General features: G+C 44.2%; 3 protein-coding genes across 3 annotated transcripts in view; 2 read left to right on the top strand and 1 right to left on the bottom strand.

The window, feature by feature from the left end:
• Positions 1-2,674: 2,674 nt before the first annotated feature.
• Positions 2,675-7,028, top strand: LOC113212148 (ATPase family AAA domain-containing protein 3A homolog). Its single transcript, XM_026430749.2, has 10 exons — positions 2,675-2,971; positions 3,516-3,729; positions 3,802-3,896; positions 3,994-4,159; positions 4,241-4,398; positions 4,481-4,628; positions 4,716-4,818; positions 4,899-5,146; positions 5,219-5,386; positions 5,473-7,028. Exons 1-10 carry the CDS (start codon positions 2,767-2,769, stop codon positions 5,885-5,887), a joined length of 1,920 nt encoding a protein of 639 aa, XP_026286534.1. The 5' UTR covers positions 2,675-2,766; the 3' UTR covers positions 5,888-7,028.
• Positions 7,029-7,114: 86 nt separating this feature from the next.
• On the top strand, positions 7,115-8,641 carry LOC113212150 (uncharacterized). The gene is made up of 6 exons (XM_026430753.2): positions 7,115-7,318; positions 7,400-7,664; positions 7,748-7,868; positions 7,958-8,113; positions 8,196-8,348; positions 8,435-8,641. Exons 1-6 carry the CDS (start codon positions 7,248-7,250, stop codon positions 8,563-8,565), a joined length of 897 nt encoding a protein of 298 aa, XP_026286538.1. The 5' UTR covers positions 7,115-7,247; the 3' UTR covers positions 8,566-8,641.
• A 126-nt stretch (positions 8,642-8,767) lies between these two features.
• Positions 8,768-9,849, bottom strand: part of LOC113212151 (uncharacterized) — a 1,695-nt gene continuing 613 nt past the window's right edge. The window contains exons 3-6 of the mRNA XM_026430754.2: positions 9,544-9,628; positions 9,316-9,438; positions 8,904-9,082; positions 8,768-8,824 (exon numbers count right to left, since the gene is read on the bottom strand). Of these exons, the coding sequence (XP_026286539.1) occupies positions 8,768-8,824; positions 8,904-9,082; positions 9,316-9,438; positions 9,544-9,628 (444 nt within the window). The remainder of the gene's footprint in view (positions 8,825-8,903; positions 9,083-9,315; positions 9,439-9,543; positions 9,629-9,849) is intronic.

The raw sequence follows: 9,849 nt of genomic DNA, 5'->3' as shown, positions 1-9,849 counted from the left end.
CCAATTAACAGTTGCTGCAGAAATGATTTAAAAATGAGTTACCAAGACCACACACTAGGGTAGTGGCACACATGATTAAATTTTATCTCAGCATTAACAGACATTTGAACTCCCAAATAGCAACATTAAGTAGCAATTTATATAAAAATGACAAGTGGTTGTACTCACACAAGAAACACAATTGAAGCTCAAGAGCAGGTAGTCTGAAAATATACAAAAAAAGACATGGAATTAGTTTTGGCATGACAGCAGTTAACATTTCATAATTAAATTCTTTAGTATTCAGGCAAGTAGACGACGGCACAACTTGGGATTCACCCTACTTGATTCTAGCCCAATTATTTAACATATAACATATGTGCCTAGCAAGAAGTACATTGACTGATCTGTGCTCTCAGAGGATTAGCGGAGGCACAAACTTAGATAGTATCCTGTAACCAAATAAAACTTGGAACAAAATGTGAACCCAAGTTAAACAAAATTAAAACTGAGCTAGATATTTATTTTTAAGACAGGATGGAAAGGCATAGAAGACAGACCAAGAACTGATTAGCTTACCATTGATTGTGTATTCCTAGTCGATAGCAATTAAATGCCTTCTAAACCATTACATCAATCATTGGATAGCAAAGACTAGTAAATCTCCCCTGCTCTTTGATTATGCATTTCCAGTCGATAGCAACTAAATGCTCTCTAAACCATTGCAAAAAATCGTTGAAGCATGGGGTCGCAGTAGACTTTAAAGAGTAACACAGCTAAAAGCATGCAGAAGACTCAGTCGCTCACTTGATAGGGGACAGTGTGCGCGTTCCATGTCAATTGTGTATTTCCAGTCGATGGCATAAAAATGCCTTCAAAACCATTACAACAATCAACATTAAAACATTAGTTTGATGAGAGACAGGGTGCGCATTCTATGTCAATAGTGTCTTTCCAGTCGATAGCAAAACAGTGCAATCAAAACCGTAACAACAATCAACAGTAGAACATATGGCAGCACAGAGGACTGAAAAACTATCCCATGGTACAGATGTAATAAGCTAATGTCCTTCAACGTTCACAATTATGAAAAATATATTTTGTACACAATACATTTTCTGCATATTGATAAAATTCATATTTGACATTTAGCAAATGTCAATTAAAATAACACACTGTTAATTCTGTGCTTTTAAAGGATTTGCAGTGGCACAAACTGATGATTAGATTTGAGTGTGCGAACGCAACCCCAAACCAGCATGCCAAGTCCAAAGCTGAGATCCAATTAGCACTTACAACAAGTAGAAAGAGATGAAAAATCACAGACATCAAATCACAAGTTAATCAGGAACTTTAGTAACTAAGAAACGATTCAAGATGAGTGCAAAAACCATGATGGGTAGTTGTTATATCACTAACTACGAAAATGATTTGAAGACGAATACAAAGACCACATCGGGTAGTTGAGCGTCTCCATCATTTCTATTATTCATTCTTTTGTTGATGAACTGAATAATCTGTGCTATTAGAGGATTTGCTATAATCGATTAGACAATTGGACTTGAGTGCGCGTACGCAACCCCACTTCCACATGCCAAGACCATAGCTGTAATCGTATAAGCACTTCACAAATAGATATGGAAGACACTTGAACATTATCAAGTCTTTACCACAAATATTACTGACTACGAAAATGATTTGAAGACGAACACAAAGACCACATAGGGGGGTTGTGCGTCTCAATCATTTATATAACTTGATTGTCACTTCTAACCTGAACTTCAAAATTGTTAACACTATTTTACAGAAAACTTTCTTAAATTCATAGTTGTCACATCAACTTTCTTAGTGGGGTGTCACGTCACCGAGTCTACAACCATGAAACGACAATGATTACTTTCAACTTCTAATCAATCACACTTCATACATCAATATTTGAATCACAAAAAGCGCAACACGCAAGATCCAAAACTGAATTGTAACAAATACAAATAGAAACAAGTCAGGAAGACTTAGGCTATGAGTCCACTGCATGATACACGTGGCTTCGCGGACACACATCACAATTTCGCAAAAGAAATCTTCAACAGATAATTAATATACTAACGATACCAATTACATTTTACGCTTCTTACTGTGAAATGTTTCTAAATTAGATAGACATTATCAGAGGCTTACACAGGACTTAGCTCTTTGACATGTGAATGACAAGCAAACACTTTTACATGATCCACAAGTTTCTTAACTTATTTCCAATAAAACCACTTTCATTACCTTATTAATCCAACACATGACAAAACAAATAATATTTAACAAAATTACTTACTTTTGCAAATTTTGCACACACAAAGCCGGTTGCGCAAAAGTCACAAGTCCAAAATGTAAACAAACACTATGAGCAACTGTTGCACCTTAACACAAAATATTTCAAAGTGTTATAATCTTCATGTTTGTGAGTTTTCTGTGTTAAAACTTACATTTCCTTTCTTCCTTTTAATAAAACTGTTTCATAAATTAAATAAATTGTGTGTTTTAAAAAGATTAAAATATTTGCCATTTTTCGATACTATCGCTATTTGTGCCATGGTATTTTGGCTCTAAAAGCGGCCTGAGAGGTAACCCTGGACCCCGAAACTTTTGCCCGCCAAGCTTCCCCCTCCACTTTCCCGAAAGCCCGAAGTGGACAGGCCCTGTTTTGGACCTCAGTCCCCCTCACCTCGTGGTGTTGCCGGTATCTCACCCTCCCGTCGCCCGCCCTTGGAGTCGGGACGTTAATTTAGTGAAAAAATGTCGTGGTTATTCGGAATCAAAACCCAACCGCCCATGGGGGATGGGAACTTCCCTCCGCCTCCAGCTCCACCTGCGTCGGGGGGACAAAATAATGATGGAGCCCAAAATCAAGGACCAAAAAGTTCTCAAATGGAGGCGTATAGGTTCGATTCGTCTGCCCTGGAAAGGGCAGCTCAAGCTGCTAAAGAGCTGGAGAAATCAAGTAAGTTATTTTTTGATTGACATTTATCCAATTTCCGTGTCTTGACTTTTTCAGAGTAAATCAGAAGAGGTAAGCCCCGTAAAGTCTTGATTTTGCTAAGTCGTTGAAGGTTAGGTTGCCCTAGAACATTCAAATCTCAAGGTGATCTATATGGTAATGGAAAACAAGAGTTTTATTTATGGTTTAATGTGATATTAAACTTATTTCCCGTTTGTTTTCTTTCATGCCATATCTGTTCCATTTTTTTCTTGCTCCCTTAAGTACTTTGCAGAATGTGGTGGAAAGGGTTGTGTACTTATTTCATTTATCACTTAAGGAGCAATTGATTTTCCAATGAATGGAGAGAAAAACAGTTGTAATTTAAATTTTTTCTCAGTTGCATCTGTTATTTGTTATGTATACTAAGTCACTGTTTTATTATCTTATTGCATGATGCAACATAATACACAAGCTCTGTCATTTCTAATTAAGTTTTAATCATTATTTTCAACTTTTTCCTCAACATTTTCTCAACTAATATCCTCGTGTTCCATTTAATTTTCAGGGCACTCTGGTGAAGCCTTGGAATTGTCTAAACTTCAGGAAAAAACAAAACAGTCAGAATATGGAATGAAAATGAAAGAATATGAAGCTCACATAGAGCAAATGAAAGTAGAACAGAAAAAAGTAGAGGGGGAGGAAAGAAGAAAAACTATCCAGGAAGAAACAAAACAGCACCAACAAAGAGAGCAGTATCATGATCAGCTGTCACGAAAAAGGTGTGGATATTATCCTTAAATTTTCATATTATCCTTACAAAACTCATTAAAGAAAACTATCACAACCACTAGGTATGATGACCAACTTATGCAACAAACTCGGATAAATGAAGAAAACTTGAGGAAGCAGGAAGAATCTGTGGCCAAACAGGAGGCCATGAGGAAAGGTAAGCAAAATTGATTGATTGCTTTTGATCGTTCTTGTGATCCTTAGTTTTTATCTCCTTTGTAATGACTTAACTCAATTCACAATTTTTTGTCTAGCTACCATTGAAAAAGAACTAGAAATGCGTCATCAACTAGAAATGAAAAAATTAGAAGCAGAAATGAGGGCAAAAGCAAAGGTTGATCGAGAAAATCAAGATCTGACCCTTGAGCAAATCCGTGTGAAGGCTGCAGAGAAACGCACCACAGTTCTTGAATCAATTAAGTAAGATTAAATTTGTCATTATCTCCTTGGAGATTGATAAGGACATGATCTTATTAACTGACTTGCATGTTTTCTGTTCAGAACTGCAGGATCTGTTTTAGGCTCTGGAGCTCATGCTTTGCTGACAGACTGGGATAAAGTTTTAGCTGCAGCAGGAGGACTCTCCCTCCTAGCACTAGGTGTATATACTGCCAAGGGAACCACATCTATTGCGGCTCGTTACATTGAGGCGAGACTTGGTGCGTTGCATTTTGTTATTTTGGTGCTGCAAATTTGTTTCCTAAACCTTACATCAGATCTCAATTTTTATATTCTTTCTAGGTAAACCATCCCTCGTCAGAGATACTTCACGCATTACAGCCTTAGATGTTGTACAGCATCCAATTCAAACTGCCAAAAAACTTAAAAATAGAGAAAGTGATGCTTTAGAAGGTGTTGTCCTTGAGCCACGTCTTGAAGAAAGGCTAAGGTACTTGGTTCTCAAGTTATTAAAATTTTCTTATCTTGACCTTCTCTCTTAAATCATTGTTAATTTCAATTTTTATTTTATTTGTAGGGATATTGCCATAGCTACAAAGAATACTAAACAAAATCGGGGTATGTACAGAAATATTCTTATGTATGGTCCTCCGGGAACAGGAAAAACTATGTTTGCCAAGGTTAGTAGAATTTTACATTACCCTTACTTTAATGTTCTTGGTCTCTTCACTTTCTGATAATGATCATTTATAATACACAGAAACTTGCTATGCACTCTGGTATGGACTATGCTATTGTTACTGGTGGTGATGTTGCTCCTATGGGAAGAGACGGTGTCACAGCAATTCACAAGGTTTTCGATTGGTCACAAACTTCAAGAAAAGGACTACTATTGTTTATTGATGAAGCTGATGCTTTCCTTCGTAAAAGAAGCAGTGAACATATTAGTGAGGATCTACGAGCTGCTTTAAATGCGTTCCTCTACAGGACAGGAGAGCAAAGTGATAAGTAAGGGTTAACTTTTATATAAGTGAAGTCATGTGTTTGTTTTGGCAACTACTAATTTTACGTTTTAAATAGGTTGATGCTAGTGCTGGCATCTAACACGCCAGAGCAGTTTGATTGGGCTGTCAATGACCGTTTGGATGAAATGGTGGAGTTTGATTTGCCTGGACTTGAAGAACGTGAGCGGCTAATGAGATTGTACTTTGAGAAATTTGTGCTTTCGCCTGCACTTGAGGGACATAAGTAAGTGTTTGATACACAATGTTCTACAGATTCTAACAACTCCCATGTACTTTTCTTACTTCAACTAATATTTCTTTCTGTTTTAGGAGGCTGAAAGTTGCTCAATTTGACTACAGTGACCTTTGTTCACGCATGGCCACACTTACTGAGGGATTGTCTGGCCGTGAAATTTCCAAATTGGGTGTGGCATGGCAAGCAGCTGCTTATGCATCTGATGATGGTGTGCTTACTGAACAGATGGTCTTAGACCGCTGTAAGGATGCTATTAGCCAACATAGACAGAAGGTGGAATGGCAGTCAGATCAGGAACGCCAGGAGGCAAAATCTATTTTGGGATCCTCCTCCTACCATTCTGAAAAAGATACTCAATATGTAAATGTTCTAAACACAAATAATAGTGCTCAGGTCTCCGAGCCAAGAATAACTGTTACTGAAGTAGAAGACAATACACCACAAGACAAGCCAACTGTTGAAAAGAAAAAGAAACGTAGCAAGGAATAATTATTCTAAATGTGATTTATTGTTTCCTCGTCACTTCATTACAATTCTTTCTTCGAAAGTACTGCATGAGGTGTAATTAGATAAGTTATTCTCCTCCTGTACCTTTTGGTGACTAAGACCCTTTAGTTCAACAGGAGTTATCACAAGCATTTCTAAGAGGTCGTATGCAGCCTTGGTATTACTAGTCGTTCACATTTGTTTCAGCTATAAGCCAATGGAATAATTTGTATAGTTCTGTTCAAGCCATTACTTTTCATTGAAAGGAAATGCATATGATGCCACATTCCCCATATGTATCATGTAGTTCAAACTAGCTGATTTCATAACTAACTGCTTGTTGGGTGTATATGTGGTCATATTGCAGACATCACTCACTCAGTCATCAGTTCTACAAATTCAGATGTATATTCTTCCGTTTATGTACTTCCTCTAGTTTGCTGGTGCATACATTTATATAAACTGCAAACGTACAAAACTAAATACTGGATATTGGCTAACCTTTCAGTTGGGGCCTATGTTCCAATTGATTGCAGTGTTTCATGTTTGGCTTTGGGCGGTAGAGAATATTTATTTTTCAATAGTGAAATTTGTACATGTCTGTGTTATCACTCATTTTTTGTTATGATGCACTAATGAATGTTAAACACTATTTTTCTCTGCAGGAAGTGACAGTACTATTTTCATGTTTTATTGTCATAAGTGTTCTCATGGAATCAGGGTTACTTTTAGTGTGTGTTCCCTATATCCATATCCTCTTAAAGAATGTTCCCAGCCACCAAGAAGTTATTTTAGAATGTTATTTTCTAAGAATTAGCATAGAATTGTGCTCAGTTTGTAGACTTTTATTAGTGCCCATTTTAGACCCTAGTGCATTTTCTTGGAAAGTTGTTACCGGACTGAAAGAATGAACTGATGTCCTTGTTACTATAAGAAATCTCCTTTAACCCGCCTGTCCCCGGCTCTGAGCTGAGTTGTCTAGTTCGATCCGCACTTTGTTGGTTTTCGACAACGTGCGTGGAGTCTGTTTGCTCTCCGTTGCGCTCAATGTTTGAGGACTGTTGAAAGTTTATATGTAATGTTCATTATATCTGTTGATGCCCTTATCTTGTTGCATAGTTTGAATAAACACACTAAAGTGAAAGCTGCTGTTGGTATGCGATATCCTTCCGCTCCGTTTGCCTCGGCCGTCGGCCGCGCAAGTGTCCACTGTCCATTATCGCCGTTGCCGTGGACGCCCGGGGGGCTCGTCCACTCCCGCAACATGGCGGAAAGCAATCACATCTGAAGAAAAACAAACTTTAGGCAAAATAAAACGGCTAAATTTCCAAGTGAAATGCAACGACTGTGACGCGCCATCAACATGACAAGCAGCTTCCTCACAACCTACCGCAATGACTTCCTCTGGCCCTTCGTCCGCACTGCCCCCCTCAGGTACGATGAGGGTGCTGCTGCCCCGCCCCCGGGCCCCGCCCCGCCCGATGTGCCCGGTGCTCACCGTGTCCCACTCTCCAGGCCGGGATGCCAGGGCGTGCGCTACACCACGGTGCCCTCGCCCGAGCAGGCCCTGGAGCGGGGGCTCTGCCTGGAGGAGTACGAGCGCCTGCTGGAGGCCCGGCGCCGCTGCCAGGCGGAGGCGGAGGCTGCCGTGGAGCTGCACGCCGGCCGACCTGGCCCCCATACTCCAGCGGCGGCCTCCCCCGGGGCTCCGCACGGCTACTGCATGCCGGCCGAACTTCAAGTAGCGCGCAACGACCGCGCGCAGCAGAACCTCAAGATGGTGCGGACCGTCCAGGGCCACTCCCGAGTCCGCTGTGCCTGAAACTGCAACCTGCTGGGAGCAACGCGTTCTTCTGCCCGCAGCTCCAGGAGAAACACCCTTACCTGTTCAACATGATCCGGTCGTGCCCACCCGATGACCTAGTGGCCAGGGTGTTCAAGGACAGATACAAGAGCGTCTACCAGGTGGACTACTGCAAGCAAGGTACGTAGAGGTCGGCTGCGACGCTGTAAGTGCTGCAATCATCCCCTCCCACCTCACTTGGTGACCCCTCCCTCACCGGGTGTTTCCAGGCGAGTACCCGAACAGCGAGTACGACGCGCTGGTAGCGGGGTCCGGGCTGGCCGGCGCGGCTCCAGGGGCCCTCCCGTACTGCCCCTGCAGGTCCAACACTTACTCCTCGGACGGTAACCGGATGGCGGTCGTGTCCCTCGACCGGAACAGGCAGCGTGAGTACCTTACTCGGAGTACCTTAAGCGGAGGGTGGCTTAGCATTTACCCCCTCCCCCTCCTTATTTCCCCTCCCCCAAGTGCAAGCGTGCGAACAAGCGGCCGAGGTGGGGCGGAGCTCCGACGGCGACATCGAGGTGTGCCTGTGCGGCCTGGTGCCCAAGAAGCCGCAGTTCGCGCGGAAGTGCACGATCTCTTGCAAGCCCAAGAACTACGGGAAAAGGCCCGGGGAAGGTACGTGGTGGTGGCGCACCCACCCGCGACAGCGCGCTCTACCCGCTGCCGGTCCCGACTAAGACCGCCGACGCTTTCTATTGCAGACCAGGGCGACGGGAGAGAGGCCTTCAACCAGTACCGCACGGAGTACCGCGACAGCTACAGCAAGCTGGGAGGCATGATCACAGCCGAGAACATCCACTGCTCCACGCGGGGCCACCGGCCCGGCTCCTGACCAGCCCCCGCCACCTCAAGACCGTCACCACCCGCGACTCACGATTCGGCCAAATAAACAGATGTGATTGCTTTGATGAGGTGGCCCTCTTTCGGCTGTGTAGGCTCGCAAAGGTTGGGTCGCTGGTCTCTTAAATGAATGGGGACGGTATGGGAGCGTTGGGGGTTCTGTTCGTTTATTCCTTGCCGTTGGAGAATGCCCTTCAGGAGTGGGGATCGGGCCGCAGGTGAATCCACGTGCGTGGCGGAGGCTCCTTTCCCTGCAACAGAAAATACACAGAAATAGAGGTACTCGTCCGGAGTCGCGACTCCTCGCTATCGCGACGCCTCGCCGCTTGCCTGTCTGCACGGCGGCGTGCTGTAGTCGGGCTCCGGGTACACGACGGGCGGCGTGGCCAGCCGGCAGGTGCCCCTCTCCAGGACGAGCCTCTTGAGCTGCTCGTAGGCCGGCCTGGAGTGCACGTCCGTGTAGAACGTACGCCCTGACCGGAAACGGCGCCGCGGGCAGTAGCCGTACACTGCAGGGGTGAGGGTAACCGAGGGGCCCTTTACACAAGCGTACACTAATTTTTCTGATTTTTTTTCTGATTTTGTTTATTTTTTCTTATTTTTTCTTGATTTTTTTCCATGATTTTTCCATTATTTTTTTGTTGGGGTTGCGGAGATATACACTGATTTGTTTGCAGTAAAGGGAATGGGCTCCTCGGGGTAAGGGTCTCGTGGGAGGGGGATGGGCGCTGAAACTACGCACCCACGCGTGCCGTGTCCGGCGGAGGCAGCAGCTTGCGGTCTGGAGGGTGCAGCACCCGCTCCAGCGAGTCCATCAGCTCGTCCTCCTTCAGTGGATCGACGGCCGCATCACTCCTGGGAAAGCCTGTCGTAAGGAAAATATGAAATAAATAGAGGCGTCAGGATGAGGGAGAATACAGAGGTCTGGTTGGAGTAGGCGTGGCGAAACGCGTCAAATAACGGCACTTACGCTCCTCGCAGTAATCCACGCGGTACGTTGATTTCGACCTGAGCAGGTGCAGCTGTTGTATCGCATCCAGAGAGTCCTGTCCGGGCTGGAAAATTTGCGATGGTTACCGTTTCCTCTGTTCCGTCAAATGCCGAGTGGGCGCCTGCCGTGCGTTGGCTAGGCCGCCCGCCTCGTACGCATGCCGAGCGGGACTGCCTATCCAGCGCCGGAGAGGCGCCCGCCATGCGTTGGGTAGGCCGCCCGCCTCGTACGCGTGCCGAGCGGGACTGCCTATCCAGCGGCGGACAGGCGCCCGCCATGCGTTGG

The sequence above is a fragment of the Frankliniella occidentalis genome, unplaced genomic scaffold (genome assembly GCF_000697945.3).
Source record: "Frankliniella occidentalis isolate FOCC.00 unplaced genomic scaffold, Focc_3.1 Scaffold9, whole genome shotgun sequence".
Classification (NCBI taxonomy): domain Eukaryota; kingdom Metazoa; phylum Arthropoda; class Insecta; order Thysanoptera; family Thripidae; genus Frankliniella; species Frankliniella occidentalis.
This window is presented reverse-complemented; position numbering and strand designations above follow the sequence as displayed.